The 26,043-nt window shown below is 51.4% G+C and overlaps 7 protein-coding genes across 8 annotated transcripts; 6 read left to right on the top strand and 1 right to left on the bottom strand.

The window, feature by feature from the left end:
• Window positions 1-2,366: 2,366 nt before the first annotated feature.
• Window positions 2,367-4,749, top strand: L3040_007277 (uncharacterized protein; the record flags this gene model as incomplete). Of its 2 annotated transcripts, XM_007290227.2 has the most annotated exons (5): window positions 2,367-2,490; window positions 2,539-2,638; window positions 2,696-4,234; window positions 4,307-4,390; window positions 4,473-4,749. In XM_007290227.2, the coding sequence occupies 5 exons, from the start codon at window positions 2,367-2,369 to the stop codon at window positions 4,747-4,749; spliced, it is 2,124 nt and encodes a 707-aa protein (XP_007290289.2). The 2 variants fall into 2 exon arrangements, with proteins under 2 accessions (XP_007290289.2, XP_066011018.1); XM_066156215.1 differs by lacking the exon at window positions 4,307-4,390.
• A 1,606-nt stretch (window positions 4,750-6,355) lies between these two features.
• On the top strand, window positions 6,356-7,681 carry L3040_007276 (uncharacterized protein; the record flags this gene model as incomplete). The annotated part of the gene is made up of 1 exon (XM_007290226.2): window positions 6,356-7,681. One exon carries the CDS (start codon window positions 6,356-6,358, stop codon window positions 7,679-7,681), a length of 1,326 nt encoding a protein of 441 aa, XP_007290288.2.
• A 731-nt stretch (window positions 7,682-8,412) lies between these two features.
• L3040_007275 (uncharacterized protein) lies at window positions 8,413-9,112 on the bottom strand (the record flags this gene model as incomplete). Its single annotated transcript, XM_066156214.1, has 2 exons — window positions 8,413-8,792; window positions 8,881-9,112. The coding sequence occupies 2 exons, from the start codon at window positions 9,110-9,112 to the stop codon at window positions 8,413-8,415; spliced, it is 612 nt and encodes a 203-aa protein (XP_066011017.1).
• Window positions 9,113-13,902: 4,790 nt separating this feature from the next.
• On the top strand, window positions 13,903-14,361 carry L3040_007274 (uncharacterized protein; the record flags this gene model as incomplete). The annotated part of the gene is made up of 2 exons (XM_066156213.1): window positions 13,903-14,195; window positions 14,262-14,361. 2 exons carry the CDS (start codon window positions 13,903-13,905, stop codon window positions 14,359-14,361), a joined length of 393 nt encoding a protein of 130 aa, XP_066011016.1.
• A 692-nt stretch (window positions 14,362-15,053) lies between these two features.
• Window positions 15,054-15,750, top strand: L3040_007273 (uncharacterized protein; the record flags this gene model as incomplete). The annotated part of the gene is made up of 2 exons (XM_066156212.1): window positions 15,054-15,132; window positions 15,176-15,750. The coding sequence occupies 2 exons, from the start codon at window positions 15,054-15,056 to the stop codon at window positions 15,748-15,750; spliced, it is 654 nt and encodes a 217-aa protein (XP_066011015.1).
• A 379-nt stretch (window positions 15,751-16,129) lies between these two features.
• Window positions 16,130-17,738, top strand: L3040_007272 (uncharacterized protein; the record flags this gene model as incomplete). Its single annotated transcript, XM_066156211.1, has 3 exons — window positions 16,130-16,170; window positions 16,302-16,606; window positions 16,678-17,738. 3 exons carry the CDS (start codon window positions 16,130-16,132, stop codon window positions 17,736-17,738), a joined length of 1,407 nt encoding a protein of 468 aa, XP_066011014.1.
• A 3,275-nt stretch (window positions 17,739-21,013) lies between these two features.
• Window positions 21,014-23,512, top strand: L3040_007271 (uncharacterized protein; the record flags this gene model as incomplete). The annotated part of the gene is made up of 3 exons (XM_007290224.1): window positions 21,014-21,361; window positions 21,432-22,391; window positions 22,442-23,512. 3 exons carry the CDS (start codon window positions 21,014-21,016, stop codon window positions 23,510-23,512), a joined length of 2,379 nt encoding a protein of 792 aa, XP_007290286.1.
• Window positions 23,513-26,043: the final 2,531 nt, after the last annotated feature.

Genomic DNA, 26,043 nt, shown 5'->3' with positions numbered 1-26,043 from the left:
TGGCCAGACCCAGGTCGCTCGTGTTTGAGAAATTGCTTAGTCCCCTGGTGTGCCGGGGCCGGCGCGTGTTTCGCAGGGGGGTGGGGGTAGGCGGTAGGTGGTGGTGGTGTGAGCTGAAACCTGGATGGGCCGAGACTTTCTGGGACGGGTTATTTTGGGCTGGAGATGGATGAATGGACGGGGACGGGGACGGGACGGGGATGGGGATGGAGATGGAGATGGAGATCGGGATGGGGATGCGGTGGATGGGGGGAGGTTGTGAGATGAGAGGTTGTAAGAGTCAGAGACCGGGAGAGAAGAAGACGAAGACGAAGAAGAGAGAGGACAAATGCAAGAGAACGATGGCGATCAAATCATTCGATGCGGGCTTGGCGGCATCCGGTTGAAATGTTCCTCCTTCCTGTCTGAGATGTGACTTGCATCGATGCGCCGTTGTCTTTATTGCTAGTGGAGGTTACGTATCAACCGGTTCAACAGCTCCTCACGTGCACCTCGCGCCGACTCGCCGACTCGCCGTCTTGCAGAACCTCTCAGACACCGATTTTCTATCCATCTGTCCGCTCTGAATAAACTGAATCCCTTCATTTCTCTCCTCGAACCGCTCCGTAGGCGTTCCCTTCTCTCTCGCCTCTCATTTCCCTTCCCATCCTCTCGCACGCACGCCCACCCGCTCGCCCGCCCGCACGCACGTCAACAATACTATAACAAATTTCATGACTCTGCCCTGGCCCCGACAACAAACTCAACCGACCTCAACATCCCTCCCCCCCCGACTCGCGCATCGGATTGGGTCCATCAGTGCTCGCTGCACTGCACTGCCATCGGACCCCCTTCGCGCCTACAGAGGACGCCCTGGCCAGCCAGACGCAGGGCACACACACATCGGTACGGAGCACACAGGCACACGCACACAGGCACAGGCACAGGCACAGGCACAAGCACAGGCACAGGCACAGGACCAGACAGACAGTAAGTAGCAGGGAGAGGGCCAGGGCACCAGGGCCAGCAGGGCCAGCAGGGCCAGCAGGGCCTTCCCTCTTCCCCTTCACAAGCGAAGCGCGCTCTCGTTCGCTTCTCTCACCCGTCCGTCCCCCGTCGCCATCGCTGTCGGGCATCCCATCCATCCATCCATCCGGAGAGCTGGCAGCTAGCTACACGGCATAACTCCGACCACAGGACCAACGGGAACAGGAACAGGAACAAGAACAGCAACAGCAACAACAGCAACAACAGCAACAACAGCAATAATAACATCAACCACATCAACATCAACCACATCAACATCAAAAATAGCAACAGCATCCTATCCTATCCTATCCTTTCCTATCCCATCCCATCCCATCCCATCCCATCCCGGACCCTCGACCCCTTCGTCCGTTTCCGTTCCCTTCGTTCCCCCCTCCACAGCCCTTCCACATCCCTCCCAGAAAAATAAGAACACGACCCGAGCAGAGACCTGCGCACGCGCCCCCCCTCCACCCTCGCTCTTGCCCTGCCCGGCCCTGGCCCCTGCCTCGCCCTACCTGGCCCTCGTCGCTCCCTCATAATCTCCTGGTTCCGCTTTCAATTCCCAAACGCTTCTCTCACTTGGAAATTCCCTTTCGCGCTCTCTTTTGTCGTCGCAGGCTTCCTTCCCTACAGACTGGTCTCCGCGCCTCGAAGGAATAGCTCTTCATCTTTTCGCCAGGTCGTCGTCGCCGTCGCCGACACCGTCGCCGACACTGATACCGAAAGGGCGGCAGCTCGAACAAGTGCGCATCAGAACATCTCATCCATTCATCCATTCATCCATTCATCCATTCATCCTTCTCTCCTGGCCCGCCTGCCTGCCCGCCTGCCCGCCCGCTCGCTTTTCCCAGGCCGTCCGTCTCGTGAATCCCACTCGTCCGCTTCTTTCTTAATAATTACTTTTCCCTACCGGACCCTACCGGTCCGTACCATACATATCCGTCGCGCCCGTCAAGCCGGTCCTTCGTCTTCCCTGGCTTCTCGTCTGAGTCGAAAGTTTTGCTGGCTTCGAAACTCCTCGCACAGCGACCGTTCCATCTGCCTGCATTTCTGATCGGAGCCGGCTCCCAACTCGCACTCCTTCAGAACAATCCCCCCATCTCCTTCGTCTCTCGTCTCTCGACATCTCACGACAACACTCGCTTCAGTTCCTCGTCTCGTCTCGTCCTCCGTTTCTTCTTCTCTGCTGTCCCCTTCCTTTTCCATCTATCCCTCAGCCAACTACTGCTTCATCGACGTCCCCAATCGCCGCGCCCTCGACACCGAATCCTCTCACGGCGACGCCCGCGTTTCAATTCCCATCACCATCTTACCCACACACCAGAGTCGGACTTTCGACTCTTCCCATGTCGCACATGATGTATTCGCAGCAGCATGCGCCCATGGCTCCTCCCCAGAAGCCGGAAACCTTCATGCTGAGCAGTGAGGCGCAACAATCGCTCCCGCAGGATGCCCAGGTCGCCCTCCAGCAAGTCGATAACTGTAAGCATCGGGCGCAGCTCTGCGGATTCCTTCGCTGACACGGAATAGTAAAATACTTTTTAATCTCCGCCCCCGTGGACTGGACGCCAGACCAGTACATCCGGCGGTTCCTCTTGCCCACGGGCGAATACGTGTCCTGCGTGCTGTGGTAGGTCGTGATCGTGGGGAGAGATGGGGCGAGACAAAGACTGACCGACCGCTGTAGGAACAACCTCTTTCATATCTCCGGCACGGACATTGTCCGCTGTCTGTCTTTCAGATTCCAAGCCTTTGGCCGGCCGGTGAAGAACTCCAAGAAGTTTGAGGAGGGCATCTTCTCGGATCTGCGAAACCTCAAGTCGGGCACCGATGCCTCCCTCGAAGAGCCCAAGAGCGGCTTCCTCGACTTCCTGTACAAGAACAACTGCATCCGCACACAGAAGAAGCAGAAGGTCTTCTACTGGTACAGCGTACCACATGACCGGCTCTTCCTCGATGCGCTGGAGCGCGACCTGAAGAGGGAGAAGATGGGCCAGGAAGCCACCACGGTGGCGGTCAACGAGCCCGCGCTGTCGTTCGAGTTCGACTCGTCGCAGTCACTCTTCGAGCAGCTCACCAAGGCCCAGCAGGCGAACTCCTCCTCCTTCTCGGCGCAGCAACCGTCCTACTCTCAACAACCCCAATCTCAGTCCACATCTCCCGTCATGCGAGCGATCGACTCCATGCCACCCCCCCAGATGATCCCCCAGACACTGGGGATGCCCGACGAGATGAACCCGATGGCAGCCTACCAGCAGATGACCATGAGTCAACAACAGATGCCTCCACAGATGGTCAAGAGAGAGCAGGATTTCGCTCGCGTGCAGTACAATCAGAATGGGGTTCCCATCTCCCAAGCACACCAACGCCACGCGTCCATGCCCGCATACGGTCTGGAGTACTCTCCCGCGCCTTCGTTTGTCTCGTCGCACTACGAGGACTACAGCAATCGAGGAATCTCCTTCGAGCCAATCACCCCGCCTCAACAGGCTATGGGGATGGGTGCGGAGCCCGCCTACATTGCAAACGAGGATACGGGCCTCTACACGGCCATCCCAGACCACATGGGAAGTGTGAATGGCTTGCACGGCATCATGCAACTCCCCCCGTCCAACCTCTCCGGCCCCTCATTCTCCCACGCTCCGCGCGGATACGGCGCCAACAATGTCTACTCGGTCATTGAAGGTTCCCCCACCTACAAGCAGAGGAGGCGCCGCTCGTCGATTCCTCCTGGAGTTGCCGCCATGGTTGCCGCGTCTGCTGCCGCGGGGCAGCAGCAGCAGCAGGCCCACACTACTCACCGACCGTCAGACCTGAGACGGTCGGTATCGAGGTCCGTTGGTCCGGTCGCTGAGGGTGACGAGTCGGGAGACAACTCTCCGCCCGGACTGAGCTACAGTAGTGGCATGCATCAGCTCGCTCAGCAACATAAAGATCTCATTGACATGTCCCGACATGGAACCCCCCTCTCGACAATTGAAGACTCGCCCGCCATGAACCCGATGGCTCTCCACCCCAACGACTACGGTCACATGCCGCAAGAGGAGCTTTCAGTGGAAAGCTCCATCCACGACTCCCCCAGAAGGCTCATGCAAGGCCCCCATGGTGTGATGCGAAGAGCTCGCAGCGCCACCATGATGGAGCTCGGCCCCTACCCTCAAAAATCACACTCCTGCCCCATCCCCACCTGCGGTCGTCTTTTCAAGCGTCTAGAGCATCTCAAAAGGTATGGTTTTGATTTTCATTTCACACACGGACCGGCTGTCACTCGAAGCCGCTGACACCCCAACTCCTACAGACACGTTAGAACACATACCCAAGAGCGTCCCTACATCTGCCCCCACTGTAATAAGGCATTCTCCCGATCAGACAACCTAGCACAGTATGTCGATTTTACACACATATCACTACACAGACCACACCCCTCTTCGATTCAAGAACAGCTTGCTAACATGTCCTGTCAGGCATCGCCGCACTCACGATCGCAGCGACGGCTCCGATGGCCAATACGGCGGCTACAGCGGCGAGGAAGAGGAGTACGAAGGCGAAGAGCACCTCGTCTCGCTCGAGGAGGCCTCGCCAAATTCGGAAAATAACTACCTGCCTACCAGCATGGCACAGTCGTACGGCAACATGCAAGCGAGTATGGGCATGCCGATGTCCATGGGCATGTCGCACGGTGCCATGGCGGCACCGAGTCAGCTGATCCAGGGTCATCAGATGATGCAGCAGCCGATATGAATTTTGTGAAGAGTTGCCGCTGTCGCGTTCTGGTGCTTCAGCCTGTTCGGTCCAGATTGCTTCTCAGAGGCTAGATGTTTTACCATAGATGGGAGACGTATATGTTTTCTTGTCCGAATCTTCTGCATTTGCATAGCCTTGCGCCATTCACAAAAGATATGTCAGTTTCATTTGTTGGTTGACTGGGGCATGGGATGGGGGAAAGGGGGGGGGGATGCTTTTATGAGGTTATGAGGCGGCTGGTTAGCCCGGGAAATTTCTTGCTCTATGCGCTATTTACACGTTTTACTTTCTATCTTTTCGGTTGGACTGATTCTTAGGATGGCTCTCCTTGGGCAAGGGGGATAACTTCCCCGGGCAGGAGGTATGGGACCGGCGCGGGCTGGAAATGGGAGTGATGAGGTGGCGTGATGGACACGACGGATCTTCTATTCTCGTGGTGCTTTCTCTTTGTTGCGATCAGGCCTTTGGCACATACACGCATGCGCAAGATATTTTTTTTTGCTATTCATTTTCGAGGAGAGAAAAAGGAGGGGGGCAAGGGAGACGGACGGTTGCATGGCATAGATAACAGCGCCCTGCTTTGCGACCTAGACGGTGGGAATCCGGGCATGTATGTACAGAGAGTGTCTGCGGGTGCGGAAATGGGAGAGAGAAAGCGAAGGCTACTTTTTGGGCAAGCCGTGTATAAATAGAGAATAATCTTGGCGACTTCTTTTAATCTCTCTACGTTCCATTTGACTTTGACCTTGACTTCATGTTGAGTTTGTTACTGTTGTTACATAGATGCAGAGATGGGTGGGGAAGCACCTTTCCACTGAACACTGTCTGTCACCCATGAATTGCGTGAGTGGGTATGTATACGGAAGCTAGGTAGACGGGTAGCTTCAGATGAGAAGCTGGAGCGAGATTTGTTCTTGTTGTCTTCTCTTCTTGAACCCGCTGGGTAGATAGAGAGATGGATGGTGGATAGAGGGTGGAGGGGATTGGTGGTGGAGGGATAGGGATGGAGATCGTAAGATGGTAGAATGATTGAGTGGGTGGGTGTATTTGTTTGGATTTGGATTTGTATGTGTATGTGTATGTGTAAGAGGAGGGCGAGGGCGGGGGCGAAGGAGGTTTGAATGAAGATAAAGGGGGGGGGGGAAGGGAAGTATGGGATTTACTTCGTAAGAGGGAGGGTAAGTGTGGGTGGGTTTTTGGTGGATGGTTTTAGAAAGGGGAGGGGGGGAGGGGAAGAGTTGTGAAGTGAAGTAAAGTAAAGTGAAGTGAAGTGTAATGGGAATGGAAATGGAAATAGAAGGAAAGTGAAATAAGGGATGGATAGGAGGGCCTAGGCACGTGTAAATAGGCTTTCTCTTCGGTAGCGCCGTCACGTCCGTGTTGTTGTCTTAGGGAGCTGGCTGGCTGGCTGCATGCTTCGACCGCGACGTATGCATCTGGTTCCCTTTCCCATTTCCAATTGCACACTGCACATTGCACCCTTCGTATCCCGTTGCTCTTGCATATATACGTACCTACGTACTTCTCCAACCGCCGCACTGGCAGCCAGATCTGAGCGAGCTGCCACACGAAATCCGATTCCAAGAGATCTTCATCTTCCACGATGGGTGGTGAAGACTGGAGGAGGAAGAGGGCACGGGACCCCGCCAAGCCTGACCCGCGTCGTCGTCGACAACATCAGCGAACGCGTTCTCCCACCACCACCACCATAGCACAATCCGATCTCCCTTCACCATCTGCGACGGGATCCAGGAGAGACGCGCATATCTCGTCGTATCCACTGCGGAAAGAGGAGCTGAAGGAGCTGAAAGTGAAGAGACGCCCAGGTGCTTCTTCCTTGTCCCACATCTCTTCCCCCGCACTGCAACGCGTGCGCGCGCTCCTGGAAACCCGTCCACACAAGGGCACAGCCCAGCAGCAGCGGCAGCGGCAGCGGCAGCAGCAGCAACAACAACGACCACAGCAACAATCTCGTCTCTGTGCCCCTCCGCGGCGCTGCTCGACAAGCCCTCTGAAGGTCTCCTCTGAGTGCTTAGAGGTATCCTCATCGCGTGCGCTGACCCTGGGGCTGCGGCGGCCGAAGCTGCTACCTCCTGTTCCGGCGCCTGTGCCTTCGCGAGACTTCTTTGCTGAGTGGGCGGGTCTGGATGATATTGACTGGGAACCCTTGATGCAGATCTCGAGCCCGGCAGAGAAGTTTGCTGTTCCGCTGGTATTCACGGCGTGTGCAGAGGACCACGATACCGAAGAAGACGAAGACGAGGACGAAGCACCATCTCCTTCTGCCCGTGCAAGCACTATCGACCTAGGCCGCCAAGACTTTGCGATTGAGGTGGTGGGGGATGAGCGGATAGATATGGCGAGGAGGGGCTTCAAGGGGGAGAGCTTCGGGGTGGGGGGCGACCAAGATGGGGAAGATGGAGGGGATGATACAGAGCTTTTGCTGCGGGAGCAGTTACAGGCTGGGGTTGCGGCAGATGATGGGCAAGTGAGCAGAAGCAGCAGGCCGAAGAAGAGGTCTTCTACCCGGGCGAGGAGTAAACGCCTGAAGCGTGCTCGCCGCTGGTCTGGGGCTGGGGCTGAGGCTGGGGTGACGGTGGGACCCCAAGTGGGAGCTCTGAGGTCTGAGGTTGTGAATGAAGAGGGAGAAGAGGAGGGAGAGGAAAAAGAGGAGGGAGAGGAAGAAAAAGCGGAAGTGGAAGCGGAAGATGGAGAGGAAGAAGAGAAATACACCGTCGACAAGATCCTAGGCAAGAGAAAGTTCAAGGGTAGAGATCACTACCTGGTGAAATGGAAGGGCTACGCAGAGGTGCGCGATCGGACGTGGGAGCCTTGCGATCGGCTCGGGGATGATGTTCCCGATGTGGTTCGGGAGTACGAGGGGAGGAGGCTGAGGCTGAGGCAGAAGAGGCTGAGGAGGAGGAAGTAGTTTAGTTTAGTTTGGTTGGGTTTGGTTTGGTCTGGTTTGGCTTGGCTTGCCTTGGTCTGGTTCTTCATGATGATAGAAACGATATACCCGGCGAAGATATGGTATGGTATGGTATGGTATGATATGATATAGCACAGGCAAGCTATCTCTTTGGCTCTTGCTGCTAGCTAGCTCGCTGGCTAGCTTCTTGACATGAGTAAATTTCATTCTATTTTTTATTCTATTTTGATTTTTTCTCTCTCTCGTTCAGCGAGAGTAAATTCGATTTCAATCTGTTTACTCTCTCTCTCTCTCTCTCTCTCTCTCTCTCTCTCTCTCTCTCTCTCTATCTATGTGGGTGGATGGGTGGGTGGATGGGTGGATGGGCGGGTAGGTAGGGAGGGATGGAGGGAAGGGGGTATAGATGGACATGACCATTCAGCAAGCAAGCCAAATCCAGGCAAGTTTTTTTTTTCTTATTTTTTTTTTTCTCTCTCCGCACCTGGATTAACTAAGTAAGTAAGAAGGTGAGTAGGTAGGTACTATAGGTATCATCTTTCTTGTGTTACTACTCCTGTCTCATTCGTCGCTTTTTGTTCGTCTGGCTAGATGCTCCCCCCCCCCCCCCTTTTTTTTTTCTTTTCTTTTCTTTTTCTTTTTCTTCTTTTCGTCCGACTGGTGACTAGCGACTAGCAATCACCCTGGATTTGGGAGGCATCTGGATTTGGGAGGCATCTGGATTTGGGAGGCATCTACAAGGCACCAACGAGCGCTGCTGCCAACCCAGCGACGAACAGGCTTCCTGCTCCGATAGCGAGTGGTGCCGCTCCCCCTGCGGCGGGGACCTCTGATGCGGTGGTTGAGCTGGCGGCTGTGGTGACGACGCTGCTGCTGCTCCTGGAGGAGGTCGTGGTAGTGATGATGGTGAGGGAGGTTGAGGTTGAGGTTGTTGAGAGCGTTGCAGGGGGGGTAGACGAGGAAGGAGATGCGGTGGAAGACTCCGAGGTAGTGATAGTCGCCGTTGATTCGATCGTGGTCGAGGTCGAGGTCGAGGTCGAGGTCGAGGTCGAGGTGGCTACCGTCGTGGAGGCGTCGATCGCGGCGCAGTCGGCGTTGGCTGCGGCGAGGACGTCTGGGTTTTTGTTCGAACAGGCGTTAGTCCATCCGTGACTGGCTGGAATGGAAGGGGAGGGGGAGAGGAGGAGAAGCCGGCGGCTTACCCAGTGCCGTGGCGCCACAGGCGCCAACCACGCAGGTGGTGGACGCGCCCTGGATGGCGGCCTTGTTGGCATCGGTGCATTGGCACTTGAGATCGGTCGCGCCGCAGGTGGTGGACGATGCTATCGCGTCGGCGATGCACGGTAGGGCGCACGAGGGGATCGCGGCCATGGCTGGACGACAGGTGAAGGCGAGCAGCAGGGCTGCGATTGCAGAGGCTGGGTACGTCTTCATTATGGGAGGAGGGATTGAGGTGGGTGTGTGCGGATCGATCGGATTGCCGTAAACGAGTGTTGGCGATTTCTGATGCGAGACTTGTTCTTCTTCTTCTTCTTCTTCTACTTCTTCTTGATAGAGGAGAGAGAAAGAAAAGAGTAGATGAATGAATGAACGGTGGTGACGACAGCGGGATCTATATATACTTCATCTATGGACAAATAGAAGAGAAGAGACGAACAAGCACTGGCTTCCTCGAGGTCAAGCGGCCGCCAACCATCATCCACGCCTCCTCCTCCCTCCCCTTTTGCCCGTGGCAGGCTTCACTGACCTAGGCTCGCGTCCGAGGAACCAGATGAGCGTCGTACGAATACGTCTCTGTCCTCCGTGATAGGTGCCAATCGGAGGGAATATACTGTCTGCAACAGCGGAAAGATGCCAGCCGCATGCGCGCGCTATGTGTGCGGAGAAGAGAAACGCTGCCTCCTCCTCCTCCTCCTCATCTCGGCCATTAACCCTCAAGTTGCTCTCTTCGTTCTCCTCTCCGAAATTTATCCATCGTCAGCGTGATCCTCCGCCCTCCTCGAGGGTTGTCGATTGAGGTGACAGAACCGGAGAACTGCTCGTTTCGCAAGCTGGTTCGGCTTTGTTTTCCTCCGCACGAGAATGCAGGAACGGGATTCGATGTCACCCTGTCCTGCCCATTTGTTGCATTTCATTTCATTTCATCGCATCTCATCTCACTAACCCATCATAAATTCACCGCAGCCCAATTCGTAACCACACGTAACGCATGTGCGTGCCGTCCGTGGCGCAAGTGGATGGACAATACGAAAGATGGGACATTCAGAGGTCGAACTGGCTGATCGAGAGATCCTCCTTTTCGGGACCGGGCACTGGAAGCGTGCTAGTGGGAACTCCGTGAGAGAGGGCTCTGGGGTAGGTAGGTGGTAGTAGTAGTAGTAGTAGTAGTAGTAGTAGTAGTAGTAGTGGTAGTAAGTAAGTAGTGCAAGGTTATTAATTGGATCCGGGGTAAGTAGAAGGCGCCAGCCAGCCAGCCAGCCAGCCAGTCAGACAAGCTCATCTGAACCCCTTCCTGGGCCGAGGTGCTTGATTTATTTTACTCCGTATTTCTGGCCATCTACTTCGTCTCCGGATTCCGAGCCCGAGCAGGGTCAGCCCCCCGCTTGTTTGTTTACCTTTGGACCGTGCGTGCGTTTTCTTTCTACCTCTCGCGATGATCGCGTGTGGATTGCATAGCGAGCTGGCTATACCAGCTAGCTGTAATTCGCAGCCGACGAGGACGACGACGACGACGACGGGGATCTTAATCTTTGACTTGTGTGTGAGACACCGCTAGAAAATGAAAGGGCTGTCTATCTATCCATCTATATATGGCAGCAGTAGCAGCAATCCTCCTCCTCGTCCTCCTCTCCTTCCTTCTCTTTCGGATCGGAAGGTTTCGGCGAGGTCGAGTGGTACCGACCGCACTCACGGCCACCACTTAGTAGTACTTGTCCTCCCCCCTCCCTGCGCTATCTCCAACCCTGGAGCTTGGGCTTGTACTTGTGCCTACTTGTACCTGTTTGTACTCGGACATACTATTACGATATCATTTTTTCTTCCTCCTTACTTACTTACTTACTCAATAAGCGAACGCAACGAAAACGATGTGACCTTGTCACCTTGGGAGGATTGCTAGCCGGTTGTGATGATGCTCTCGCTCTTGATAGATATGTGTGTATGTGTATGTGTATGTATGTATGTATGTATGTATGTATGTATGTATGTATGTATGTATGTATATATGTATATATGTATATATGTATGTATGTATGTATGTATGTATGTATGTATGTATGTATGTATGTATATATGTATGTATGTATATATATTATGTATTTATGTATGCAATGCTCTCCGCTTGCCAGAGGCCACGTTCTCCAAGGAGCTGATGGGTGGCGGGTGGCGGGGAGAATAACGCCAGAAGAGAATATACGGGAATCGTTACATCGGCGTTGGGGGGGGGGGGGGGGGGGGGGGGTAAAATAAGGGGGGGTTGGATCGATCGCTCGTAGCATGGTACACGATGCGATGCCATCGGACGGAGAAAAAGAACCCGGTGGAGATGGCTACACAAATGTAAGCGGCGGCGCGCCTCGTGCGAGGGTGAGTTTTCTGGGTATTGCTTGTTGATGGAGATAGATAATCTAGGGTGTATCTATTCTATCTTCTGGGGGCTGGACTCCTGTTGTATCGAGATGGGGGATTTGGGATTTGGGGTTTTGGAGTCTTTATAGATGGGGGGGAAAGGGGGGGGTTGATGTAGATCCCAATAAGTCGTCAGTGAAGACTCAATGTATTGTTTCCTCGTATCTCTCAATCATTGAAAGTAGATCCCTGGAGACAGCATCGTGTTCTTGTCTGGATGTTCGGATTTTTGTTCCTCTTCTGCGTTTTGCTGTCTGATAATATTCATTTCTTTGGAGAGGGGGGGAAGGGGGTTTGAACCAAATTGATCTGGGCTTGTAAAACCCGGTCTTCCATTTTTATAGCTCGCATATAAATACTTGGGTTTTCATTTGTTTTCAACTCATAAGTCCATATGACTTGTATAACATTAGTAGCCACAGCGACAAGTACGACAGCCAACTCTCGCCAAAATCCTTTGCACATCCCAAAAGGGCGAAGGAGGCCGAAAAGCCTCGAATGGAACCAATTCCAGGAGATGAGATGGTTTCCGAGCTTCGACTGGCTCTGCTAAAGCCGCCGAGACAATAGGCCGGGGAATCAAAACAAAGGAGAGCTTAAGCGAGGCGAGCGCGATGGGGGATAACTAGCTGCATAATTTTTCGCTAAGGTAGACAGAGTGTACAAGGCGATTATGGAAAGGGGGCGAATTGGAGAGGTTGGTTTTTTGAGAAGGAAATCAATTGTCGGTGAGGAAATGCTTCCCACGCACGTGTTCGCCTTTTAGGCTCCATTGAGATGCACTGTCTAGCCCTGCCATTGGTCGACGCTAGGAAAAGAGATTTCTTGCGATCTCCGATTTTTTGTTTTGGATCCTGCGAGTGTGTTTGAATGAAGAATCAGTGATGCTATCTGTATTGGTTGGTATGAGCTAGTTGATGGGCGCTCGGCTTCGGCTTCTTTGGCTTTCCTTAGCTCCTGTCCTGGGCCTCATGGGCCTCATGGGCCTCGATGTGGTTTCATCTGAGGATGTTCCTAACATTATCTCGCTGGATGTCACCAAGTGATGGCACGAACATTCACCTTGAGCATATTTTGAGAGTACCACACATTTTCCCATCCTGGATTTGGTGGAGTCCTATTGGGCGCCGCTAGAAGCGAAGTCTAGAACGGAAAGGCCGCGAGGAGCCCTGGATTGAAATGAACGTTTAAGTCTCTTTCATCACCTCCATGGAGGTAGAAGAAGTCAAACTGAATCGCGCAGGATGCGTTGTCTTTGAACTGGTACCCGCAGGCCAGTCCATGCAGGTGATGGTTATCGTTTGCCCTGTCCAGCTTCTCTAGCGATTTCCACGTCCGCGGATAGGGATAATGAATTCCATGCGTCCACTCCAGTCCACTGCTGCTTCGGAGACCTGAGCCGGCATTCTCTTAACGATCATCTTGGACTACTGACAGGGCCCGATGATACGCTCTTGAGATACGTTGCTTGTAGTGTGATGGGTTTTGCTGCTTCTTGTGGCCACTGGATTCCGGAGTGGAGAGCGATGGATGATGTTGTTGAGGAGCTGAATTCATCATCATCAGCTGGTTGATCAAAAAGAATTATACATATAAACTCTCCTATGTGACGGACTTTGCAGGAAAATAGTGTCAGTCCCATAGCAGAATCACTTCTGTATAAAACTGAATTATAGCACCACTTTTGGACAGGAAAACACCGTGTTAATCAAACAAGAGGTCCAAAGGTAATAGTAATGTACTTATGGTGAGACAGACATGGAGTTTCCAAGCTCAGCAGGATTAAAGAAAATGAAAAAACACTGTAGGACTGTTTTCCTTACTTGAGATGCACTCGCTGGCTATGGACTAACAGTGATTCGAGGCTTTGAGTCCGTGGCGTACCATTCTTCAGGCCCCTTAATGGTCCCACCTATCACTTCAATAGTCTGGGATTCGCCGAGGACTCTACGAATATCTATCAAGAGGGGTTCCTACTAGAAATTAGAAGCGTCTCAATGAACAAAATTCAAAGCTTCTCCACACACTCGTCGAAGTCCAGATTCGAGTGATCTGTGAGATAATATATCACGTGAGAAAGCTTGCGAAGATTAGTTATATCAAGGAATCTCCTCGCCACTCCTGGATCATTGCCTTCCATAGAGATTTAAACTTTCAAATGCATTGTGAAAAGTGCCTCCCAGCACTTGGTTGCTAAGCATTGTATCTTGAAACCCTCGATCTCAACGACCGGGATATCACGTGTGGTTTCCAAGCTAGATAAGCTCAGGCGCCGAACTTCCCGGAATAGAATGCTGCCTAGAGCGAACTTCCACAGCATCTAATCTCATCACACGAACAAGCGCTCAACGACGCGTGAGTAACACCCAGCGACGTGGTCGGTAAGGGTTAATAGTCGTCAAGAGATAAAAAGGCGTCTCTTTCCTCCATTTCCATTCTCTCCTAATCACCAGCCCCTGCGGTTTTTTTTTTTCAATATCAATACCCCGCAGATCCAGCCACAAGCTCATCTCTGATCTCGTTACGCGTTTCTTTCCTCATCGGCTCCAGACTTTGTGTTGTCGAAGATCTTCGAAATTTCATCGTCGATCTTCAAGATGGCCACGCTCGCCGCGTCCACGGATCCCATTGAGATTCCCGTCTTGCCTTCAGGCACGGTCAAAGACTTCATCCCATACCATACTAGGAACATAGACACACCATTCGGCACACTTCTTGGACCATTCAAGAAGTTTGAGAGTGAAATTTGCAAGGTCTACGCCCAACATTCCGATCACGATATCGTCAAAGATGGCAACGTCAATCTCGTTCCTATCTTTGCTGGCCACGAGCAAGAATCCAAGATCCGAGCACGATCATTGGTAGCCGAGTCCGATGAGGAGAATTCAAAGTAAGCAGCTCCCTATGTTCTACGCTCAGGTGGGCACATATAAAGGAGATGGCTAACTTGAACAAGGTTCATCATGGCCCTGAAAGACGAGGAGCGGAAGCAAGACGGGTCGCCTGCTGTTGTCGGCTTCTTTAGAGACTTTCAGCAGAACTTCAACCTGTTTTAGTCATCCCTTATCGACCTCGATTAAAGTAATGTCGTGGCAGCTGGATCTGCCGTTACCACAGCTCTCCTCCCGATCCCAGAGAAGTGGGCAGGAAGCAAGGAGGGCAGAAAAGAATATTACTACGAGCACCTTACCCCGGCTAGTGACGTTGACCTCTTTTCTTCACAGTCTTAATCAAAAGGAGGGTTTGGAGAAGATCAAACAGATCGAGAGAAAAATCAAAGATTCTATTCTCCACGAGACTACGACACTTTACTTAGAAACGCTCTCATTGAAAACGACATGCAGCTGTTGAATTTTTTGCTAGAGATTGGAGCCAAGCAACAAGCGCTTGCTGCCGAGGAAGAAGATGATCAGACCTGCTATACCGGCAGCATTGTAGCTTTCCACACTCCAATCAAACGGGGAAGAACGATATCTGAAATGATCAAGGCAACTGGTGTTGGTCTCCCGCTTAATGATCTGATCAAGAAATGCGGGATTGGTATGACTAAACCCCGTTACTATCAAGGTTTGACTATTACAGGAAAGAAGAGAGCTGATTGGGCACGAGCTCCGGGACACAATGTGCAATGTTGAGGAGAACACACCCCTCTTACACGCTGCCCATTTGGCATCCATAGATTCGATCGAGTGGTTTGAGAGCGACGCGCCTTTACGAAGATAAAAAGAGTTAGCGGAAAGCAACAAGCATGACAAGAGAATCAAGACATTTGGCCAGTTCTGAAAACGAGTACGACAATACCATTAGGCAGTGGCTTGATGCAAAGAGTAAGTCCGATTTTAGTACAAGGGGTATTTACTAACAAATCAGTAAGTAAACTGGTTCTCCATTGTGCCATTTTGAACAATCCATCGAAGGATCAAGACAAGACCGCGTATCTCGCTCTAATCAGGCACCTTGTCTCCGTAGCTTCCGAATCTCTTGAGCAAAAGTCCTCGGGAGGCTGGACACCGCTTCAAATTGCAGTGCTCGCACATCAGCCAGAAGTCATCTCGTACCTGCTATCGGAAGGTGCAAATCAGCGACACCACGACAAGGCCGGCTGCAATGTTTTCCACAGCATGATTTTCCCTGAAAAGCCGGGAGGTGCCAAAACTGACCCAGAAAAACTCCAGAATCTCATCAGCCTCTTTGAGAAGACCGCTGTGCAAGAAATGCTCCTCGAGCGCTGTACTGAACGCCCGGGCGCACTTACACCTCTATCGTACCGGATGGCGGAGAGCGGCAGATCTCTCAAGAAACCAGACATCGTCAAGATTCTGGCTGAGCACTCGAATGGCGAGGATTTGGCGCTGATCAATGGCGAAGGTGATTTGCCGTTGCATGTCGTATTCAAACAAGCCACGCGCAGCATATCCTATTGCTTTGCGATCAATACCCAATAATTTGCATTCCTAATTGGTCGCTGCGAGCATACTTGAGAATTACATATACTTACCTATCTGGCTTCTACACAAATATCCTCGGCCATTGTTCCTCTGTCCTTACAGTCATAACTCCTATTTCTCTATTCTCACTTGATATTGCTAGTAGGCCCTCGGCTGCTGCGAAGAACGTTCGCGAGAAAACCCAAAAAAAACACCCCACTGCTCCAAGACACTAAGCCCGGCGCCCGAAGTCTAAACTGTGAAATTCAAGAAAGTTTTCTCCAGATGATGTGCGGGCGCCTTGGGAGGCCAGCGGCGAACAGATAGAAAGCGGTAGGCGAAGGAAGGTCTGGTTTAGGTGTTACGTTTCTGTTGTGCCAAACTCTCGCAATTGACCATGAAGACTCTGGCCCCCCTAATTGCAGCGGCAGCGGCATTGTATGCCTCACAATGCCTCGCAACTGAGCTTCTAACACCAGAGAAGATTGAAGCGGGTGTTCAGACCGTAGAGCAAGTCTTCTTTTTACTCACCCTGTACCCTTGGTGGTTATACTGACCTAGACATCAAGCCTCGAACGCAATCTCTATTACCTCAACCAGATTGCCGAAAACAACGGTGGCAACCGCGCCTTCGGCCTGCCAGGATACACAGCATCGTCGGATTACGTGCTCGAACGCATGCAAACGCAATTTGGGGACCAATTTGACACCTGGACGCAGAAGTTCAACCACACGTTTGAACAGACACGCGAGATCGCTGTGATCGGGCCTGCGGGGGAAAATGTGGATGTCTTGACGCTGTTGTACAACAATCCGACGCCAGAGGGCGGCGTGACAGCTGAGCTTATCGACACACCAGTGGATGATGAGAGGGGTAGGCGAGCCAGAACTTGCCATTCCGCGAACGTGGACCCAGAGAAAGGTTTGCTGATCAGGAAGGGGTAGGTTCCGCTTGTTTCGATGACCAGTGGACGAATATTGATGCCACCGGCAAAGTCGCCCTCATCAAGCGCGGCTCCTGTGCCATCTCCGACAAACTGAAGCTTGCCAAAGCCCGTGGCGCCCTCGCTGCCATCCTATGGCACAACTTGGACGGGACTCCCAACGGGGCGAGCCTCTCCGCTGATAACATCGGCCTCATCGTCCCCGTAGGCCTCGTCAACAAGACCCAAGGCGAAGCATGGAAAGCCCGCTTGACCGCTGGCGAGACCCTCACCATCACCCTCCTCGTAGACTCCATGTTTGAAGAAAGGGAATCCTGGAACGTGTTTGCTGAGACCAAAGAAGGCGACCCCAACAACGTTATTGTCCTGGGAGCCCACCTGGACTCCGTGCAAGTCGGCGCAGGTATCAACGATGACGGCTCGGGGACCAGCGGGATATTGGAGATTGCGACGCAGTTCCGCAAATACCAGGGGTTCCAGAACAAAGTTCGGTTCGCGTGGTGGGGGGCGGAAGAGAGCGGGCTCATCGGGAGTCTGCACTACACTTCTGGCTTGACGGAGGCCGAAGCGGACACGATCCGCTTCTACTTCAACTACGAGATGATCGCATCGCCGTCTCCAACCTGGGCCGTCTACATCGGCGACAACCCCGGCGACGCCGTCGGCGCCCAGCTCCTGCTCGACTACCTCGTCGCGGCGGGGAAGCCGGCCGCCTTTGGCAGCTTTGGCACGGGCAGCGACTACGTCGGCTTCCTGCAGCTCGGGATCCCCTCGTCGGGGCTCTTCATGGGCGCCGGAGCGCCAGCGGATCCGTGCTACCATCTGGCGTGCGACACGCCGGCCAACGTCGATGTGGAAGTGTTGACGCTGAATTCCAAGGCCGCGGGCTATGTGGCTGCCACGCTTGCGCTCAGTCTCGAGGGCGTGCCGCCGCGGAACCGGACGAGCGTCAATCGCAGGAGCAAGATGTTTCTCCGGCGGGAGTTCCAGAGGTGGGAGGCTGCGGCTCTGGAGGCTGCTGATGGACACATGTGTTCGCATAAGAGCAAGAATACGGTGTAGATTTTCTCTCCTGCTGGCTGTTGGTGAAGTGGGCGGAAGAAGAAGAATCAAAATAAATGAAAATGAAAACGAAAACGAAAATAATGAAGATGATAATCATAATGCAAAGCATATGATGATCTCTCAAGTCTTGACCACTAAGTCACAGAAAGTCTGAACAAAGTCAACGATGCAAGCGAGCGAGCGAGGCTCAATCTGTTCCACAACTCGCCTAATTCCATTGTGATCTGCACAGAGATCCAATACCACAACGCAGAATGCGCAACAATGTGGAAGAGCTTACGGGGTGAACTACGGAGTATTTATGAGTATACTATTCGTTATCTACGTAGTAATATTTGTCTACTTTTATGATAACCTTTGGCGGAAACTCCAGAGCTTCTCTGGTACATCGACACCCATAATTCGACACCCACTAGTTAAGTCGACACTATTCAATAACCAACTTCGATGCGGCCTCATAATCTACTCTATACAACCACCACCTTCAATCCTGTGATAATCTGCATGGCGTAGCTGTTTTGAGTATCGTTGGAAGTAGCGAGTTGGATTTCGTAGATTCTGGTTCTCGATAAAGTCCTGGGTTCGCAAAACAATTTTTGTACTTATTGAAGACCAAGTGCTTTACCGAGGCCTGGCCGCTAGAGCGGTCGGCACTCCTAGCCCAATTGGGGCAATGGGTATCGACTTAACTAACGGGTGTCGAATTATGGGTGTCGATGTACGTAGTACTACGTAGATACAACTACTACGTAAGTTCAAGTTCCGGGCCGGAACATACGCGAGGGGAGGGGAGGGGGGAGACAAGCTTTCCTGGACTGGATGGGTTCTGTTGGAAGTACCGGTATATCCTCTTCCTTTTGTCCGATGTTGTTGATTGCTGGGGGGTATTCGCGATTCTGGATCTTGATGATGGATACGGGAAGGATACACAACGCCTCGTGCCGGCAACGAAAGAGGTGGTGGCATCGATGATGCAAAGTGTGTTTATTTATGGAACCTCTCTCTCTCCCTCCCGGCCCCCCCCTCTCGCTCTTCAAACCCTTCTCAGCGAAAACCTTCTCCTCGGCCAGCCCGCATCTACAGACAGGGCTAGCAAATGTTGTTTCCTCGGTCCCCCATCAAAAACGCGAAGGATCTGCGAAAGGTCGGCGCATAAAAACATATTTTGATATATTGCCTTCGGGCTTCCGTCGCTCAATCCTGATACTACGTAATTGTTGAACGGTTTGCTTGATTCTTGTTCTAATCGGGCCATAATTCGAAATTTTATCTGCTAACAATACTTAGCGCCAAGACCTCGTGCTAACAACGCTAATCGACCTTAGTCGTTCAACATGCCCTTTGAGCAGAGTGCAACTTGAAGCTACTAAGTTACCTTTGATCTCGACCCGGATCTCCTACCGTATTGATCTCGAATTAGTAATCAAAAACTAGTATTGCCGATAAAGATGTATTCGAAAATGATATACTAGTACCAATATACGTAGTACTATCCGATACGACATATCCGACAAACGTTATAACCGACATAACCTTAATTCGAGTAAGAAATTCTTCGACACTAGTAGTACCTACGTCTGCTCACTAATTCGAAGAGTGAAAAGCGTTCGATAAGCCGTGTAAAAGGATCGTATCAGCAGCATCGATTCGAAGATCGCTTTAAAAATAAGTAAACATCTCCGTAGATTTCACGTCGTTGAATTCGGCCGCCGATCAATTGCTTTTGCCCGTGATTAATGTACTACGTAATACGTCAGCATGTCGGCAGCTTCAGCGTGCTTACCTTTCATTGCTTATTTCATCAGAGTTCGATTGAAAACGCTTTCGGCATCGATTGTCTAAGAATCGAGGCGGTATTTGCCGTTATCGTATAAATCGAGTTCTGGAAAGCGCTGATGATCGGAAGAAGATACATCGAGAGAAAACAGAGACGGGGTCCTCATAACCTGTTGAACGGTGTCTTTGGTCCTTGTTCTCATCTGGCTATAATTTATACTCTTATTCTGCAATAGCCCTAAGACCACGTGCCAGCGACGCTAACAGAACTTAACCGACTCTACTTACGGAGGCATGGAGTCGTTTAACAAGGATTAGGAGCTTTTGCAGCCGATGCAGCTCGCCGCCGTTGCCTCGTCGCCGCTGCCTCGTCGCCGGCACGAGAATAACGAGTCGATCATCGAACACGATACTTAGCCCGCGACGCGGATGGCCAAGTCCACGTCCAGCAACCAAGGACTGCGGATATGAAGAAAGCTCATTGGGCCTGTCGGGACTCTCTCTCGTCTTATCAGCAAGAGTCTAGGATAGGAGGATTAGCGAGTTGCGTTGGAAGACATCACCTGCCTTGTACTGCACAGACTACCGGTACATCCTGTTATCAACGCCAAGTGCCAATCGGTGGCAAGAAAGCTTTTTGTAAAGCTTCAGGTCTTGCTTTACTCCGTCCAGTACGTATTGTACTATTTTCATTTTTTTGTGTTTAATTAACTTCAAGGACAGCTATGTGATTGAGTCTACGGTATCGGGATTCAGTTCTGCTTCCACAGCACGGTACGGTACGGTACGGTACATAGAGTACAGCTTCAGCCTGCCTACACTTGTGTACTACACTTGTGTAGGGCAGGTTCAAGCTCAGCCAACGCGACTCGGCGCTTGTTCGTGCTTCTTCGTTGGTTTCACGATCGCTTGGCTGCGTATGTGCCCCGGGGCATATCCCCATATCCTGGCAAGACGCAAGCAATTGACCGCCGGAGTTTGGATCTCTGTTTGTCGTCCTCCAAGCCCGCCCTTCTCTGCTCACCACGAACTTATCATGTACTGCCCGTTGGTTGTTGATTGCATCATACACTTCGTCGCGATCATGTCGACTTGCCAGCCAGGAGAGAAAGGTGTTGGGTGTTGGGTGTTGGGTTGTGGGTGTGTCTCAGGTGTTGCAAGTGCTAGTGCTACATGAGATGCGAGTAGGTACTAATCCGTAGGTACAGAGAGAGGTACAGCCGGTACGATTATTTTCTGCGAGCCCTAGAGTCCCAGGTCTGGCTCCCCCCCCCTTCCCCCCCCCCCTTCCCTCTCCCCCACCTTCCTCATGTAATGATCTGCCCGAGAAGAGCAAGGGCCTCCTCGGGTTGCAAAAACAGTACCCACACTTGCGAATCACGGCAGCGAAAGATATCCTAAATCCTATAACTATAAATACCGCTTTTCCCCCATGGTCTCAATGCTGAGACTGTCTCTCTATCCATCAACCACATGACTGCTACCATTCGCCAAACATGTCGACTCCAGAACCGAACTCGATCATGTCCGATGGCCTCAACCCCGCCATGGGCAACGTCTCTGAGATCCCGACCCACAAGGAAATCCTCGCTATAAACGAGAAGAAACATTCAATCACTGACTCCGGGGTGGAGAAGGAAATTCTTGCGACAGGAGAAGTCGCTGTGGACGATGATTCAATCAAGGATAGCGACGACAAGGATCACATCATCATTACTGGCAGAGATGCCGCCAAATACCTTCTTCCTCTCCGTGACGATCACGAGTCGGCCTTGACCTTCCGATCCATCTTTTTGGCTACGCTCCTGTCCGGTTTCCAGGCAACCATGTACCAGATCTACGCGGTTAGTTGTATTTGCTGGGACACTACAGATCCAGCCCTAAGTCATTCCATCCCATACTGATATGCTGTAGTTCAAACCCACTTCGGTCACTATTCAGGGAACTTTCATCGTTCTGATTGCATACTTCGTTGGTAATGCTTGGGCAAAACTTCTTCCCCGTGGAGACCATCTCGAAGCTCGGTGGCGAGCAAAGGGAGGCGTGGGAAACCCACCTAGGTGGATCACTGTCGTTTCATTCCTTAACCACGGGCCATGGAACTTGAAAGAGCACGCGATCTGCTCGATCACTGCTACCTCTGCGTCCAACGCGGCTGCCAGTATCCAGGTATTCGCCGCTCAAGACATCTTTTATAGCCTGCCATTAAGCGCTACTACTGTCATTCTCACCGTCATTTCCATTGGATTGTTTGGTTACGGTGTCGCCGGTATGCTCCGTCCTATTTGCGTGTGGCACGTTGATGCCGTCTACTGGTCTACCCTCCCTACCGTCAAGACTCTCCAGGGTCTTCACTGGCAAGAGGTGAAGAGCTCCAAGCCCATGAGATTCTTCTGGTATGCTTTTGGCTCCATGTTTATCTACGAGTTCTTCCCCGCATACATCTTCCCGTGGTTGAACTCTGTCTCTATCCCGTGCCTCGCGGCCATGAACGCTACCGGCAGCAAGGCAAAGGTCCTCACGAATTTGTTTGGAGGATCGCTCAATAACGAAGGACTGGGTCTATTCTCCGTCTCGTTTGACTGGCAATACATCACCTCGTTCAACAGCTCGCTTCCACTAAAGCTTCAACTGAACGCTGCTATGGGATATGGTGTCTGCATCATTGCCATGCTGGCTATTTACTACGGCAACGGTTGGAATTCGAAGTCCCTGCCGTTCATGTCCACGCGTCTTCTCGCCGAAGATGGCTCGAAATACCCTCTGACCAAGGTCTTTGTTGGGGGCGTCCTCGATGAGGCTGCTTTGGAGCAGTATGGCTCACCGATAATCACTGGAACTTTCGCGTATGCCATGCTTATGGCCAATGCTGCTGTAAGCCTCTTAAAATCGCTGCTTGTTGACCTACGACTAATCCTTAATAGATCGGTGCTTTGGTTGCCCACTGCATTCTCTTCTGGGGTGGTGATATCAAGAATTCCTACAAGAGTGCCCGCAAGGGAGAGTATAACGACATCCACCACGCCCATATGGCCAAGCACTACAAGGAGACCCCGTGGTGGTGGTACGCCCTCGTCCTTGTGATCTCTTTCGTCCTTGGTCTCATCGTCGTTCTTACACAAGATGTCACCCTTCCGGCCTGGGGCTACATTGTCGCCCTAATCACAGGCATCATCATCGCTCCTTTCTCCTGCATCCTTTACTCACGTTTCGGAAACGGAATCGCTACGAACAACTTCTCCAAGATGTTGGCTGGTCTCATGATCCCCGGTAAGCCCGTGGGAAATATGTACTTCGCCGCCTTCTCCCACAACGTCATCAACAACTGCGTTGTTCTTTGCAACGATTTGAAGATGGGCGAGTACCTCAAGATCGCTCCCCGTACCATGTTCCTGACCCAATGCTACGGGACCATCCTCGGTGGTTTCGTCAACTACGCTGTCATGACTTCCATCGTCAGAGGGCGCCAGGAGGAACTTGCCAATACCAACGGTTCTGCCTCTTGGTCCGGCGCACACGCCCAATCCTACAACACCAACGCCACCACGTGGGCTCTGGCCAAGTACCTGTACAAGAGCGGCACCCAGTACAACATGGTCCCCATCGGCATGGCCATCGGTGCCGGCGTCGTGGCCGTCCACCGCGTCGTCGTCTACTTCCGGCCCCGGGTCGGCTCGTTCTCGCTGGACGAGATCAACTTCCCGCAGTTCATCCAGTACTCCGGGTTCATCCCGTACAACGCGTCCCAGACGTGCGTCATCTTCTCGCAGGTGCTCGCCGGCTTCTTCGTCCAGTTCTACCTGCGGAACTACCGCCCGCGCTGGTTCCGGGACTACTCGTACCTGGTTACCGGCGCGTGGGACGGCGCGAGCCTGTTTGCGCTGTTCATCCTGTCCTTTGCCGTGTTCGGCGCCGGGGGCGTCGCCAAACCGTTCCCCAAGTGGTGGGGGAATAATGTTGATGGGTACTATGACCACTGCCCGGTTACGGAATAGAGCTTTTCTTCTTGCTGGGTATTGTATTTGATGCTTGCGAGGGGCCGGAGGTCGATTTGCATGTAGATAACAGGCGCCTGTTTAAAATAATGATAATGATTATGCCATATATCCTATACCCTATGCATATCTATATCTATATCTATATCTATATAAGGCCTCAATCAGCAGAAAGACTGAGGCATCCATTCCTCTTCCGTGGCTAATGCCGCGTCGTACGTGGCTACGTCGTATATGCTGTTTGCTACGATCTGATCGGATATAAGTCTCTCTTTATATTCACTTCATTTGATTTGCTCTGATATGATGACTTCAGCTATGAAATTGATGGGAGGATAGGATAGGTAGGTAGGTAGGTTAAGTAGGTAATTCTAGCATCTGTGCAGTGGCTGCTGGCTGGCTGGCTGGTTCTGTATGTTCTAGTAAAAAGGGGAGGGGAGTTTGTGTATTTGTACATATACATGTTGGTGTTTTTGCCCTCGTAGGAGTAAGCGGGCTATGACCTTCAATGCTTTGAGAGACTGTCGGTAGGATACAAGATGAAGAAAGGCCTTTGGTCAGGTCGGATTGGGCTGTATGAAAATGGTAATCTCGTAAAGCTAGGAGATTTTAGCGTCGATCGATTGCTTGGAAGGGTTTTTTCTTTTCTTTCTTTTTTTCTTTTTCATTCTTTTCTTTTTCATTTTTTTTATTTTCATTTTTTTCTTTTCATTTTTTTCTTTTTCATTCTTTTCTTTTTCATTCTTTTCTTTTTCATTTTTTTATTTTCATTTTTTTATTTTTCTTTCTTTTCTTTTTCATTTTTTTCTTTTTCATTTTTTCTTTTCCATTTTTTTCTTTTTCATTTTCCTTTTCCGTGACCAACCAAACGAATGCGTTAGTATCGGGCATCTAAAACGCCTCTCTTGCCCTTCCCTTTCATCGCCCTCTATTTTAAAGCTACGCTACGCCTTCCAGCCAGTCAAGAAGCACTTCTCTGCTACCCTAGACTCTTCCTGATCTTACAAGAGGATCTTGTCCGAGCACCAAACGGACGTATCAACAATCGATCGCTTCAACACGTACTCACACTTATCCCCTCTACTTGGAAACAATGCACGACTATTCTTACGACGACGACTCTTCAAACAACTCGTCAAAATGATCCCTTAAACAATTCGATAACCAACCTAGCAAACCCCATTAAGAGCCAAGAGCCCTATCTCTCCTACTATCAAGTTATAGAGACCCCAAATCACATAGACGAGCGACTACCCATGTCAGCCTCTAACAATGCCAAAGGAAGCTACCGAACTAAGAATCTTGGTGGACAAGGCTGCAGCAGATAAGAAAAGGGCGCAAGAGCTCCACGAGAGATCGCCATAGGGAAAGCAAACGCGACCCTCGTAGCAGCTCTAGCCGTTATAGCAGATCTACATCCGACTACTTTTTAACGTGACTTTGATGAAAAGCAAGTTAACTTGTGACGGCCAAGGCGATTCTTTCCCCGACTTGATAAGTACCATTGAGATAAGAGAACTTGCCACTACCCCCCACCGAATTGCTACAGCCTGAGGGTGCCTCAAAAGTTTAAATCTCCACTCCAAACCCCCTGGTTATCCTACCCTCAAGAGTGTAACAATTACGCCTATGACGTTGTACTACCCCCCCCCCCCCCCCCCCCTCCCCCACGAATAAATGTCGGACCTAGTTTAGCTCCATAAATCGTAGAGCGGTGATTTCTGAACGGCTTAAAGCCCTGTCAACTCCATTGCACAGACTGAATACTGGCTCAAAGATACTTTTCAAGGCTGAATGAATCCTTATACTACAACGGTAAGTTTTGATCGGTTTAAGACCTGGTAAGATCCCTTGCAAAATTATACTTTCGACATGTATTCATGGGGGGAGAGTACAACTACGTACGTAGTACAACGTACTACGTACTATACTTGGTTCAGATCTTCCTTGGGAAATCTAAGCCCCCGTGAACTTGGTCAAGATTAACTTTTAAGGCTTTCAATTGAGTACACAGAGGTACGTAGTACGTACGTAGTACAACGGTGAAGTGTTGTAGCCCTTGCGACTCCACAGCCACCATTCTAACCTAATTGAGCAATAACCTGACCTTAATACAAAGTAAAGTACTATTACTCCGTAAGGCTTTTCGAGATTTCTACTTATAAGGTTCCGTGCTTAAGGTCAGGTCATTGCTCAATTAGGTTAGAATGGTGGCTGTGGAGTAGCAAGGGTTACAACACTTCGCCGCTGTACCTCTGTGAGGACCTCAGGAAGATATCATTGTTACGGTAGTAATGGCGCTGGGTCGCACAGAGGTCACGTGACCATACGCGTATAGGCTACACGTTACCTCGTGACCTTAGGCTCCCGTCTTGGCAAGACAGCCTATAAGACCTCTTCTCTCGTCTCGCACTTATTCTCTTTCTTTCCTTTTCATCTTTCTTTCTCATTACAGAGCGTACTCTTAGGTAGCAACTCAATACAATACTGCCTTTGACAGCCGTAACAATCATTGATTTTGGAGGCCACAA

This window comes from Drepanopeziza brunnea (genome assembly GCF_022702325.1).
Source record: "Drepanopeziza brunnea f. sp. 'multigermtubi' strain 214-2 chromosome Unknown ctg12, whole genome shotgun sequence".
Classification (NCBI taxonomy): domain Eukaryota; kingdom Fungi; phylum Ascomycota; class Leotiomycetes; order Helotiales; family Drepanopezizaceae; genus Drepanopeziza; species Drepanopeziza brunnea.
This window is presented reverse-complemented; position numbering and strand designations above follow the sequence as displayed.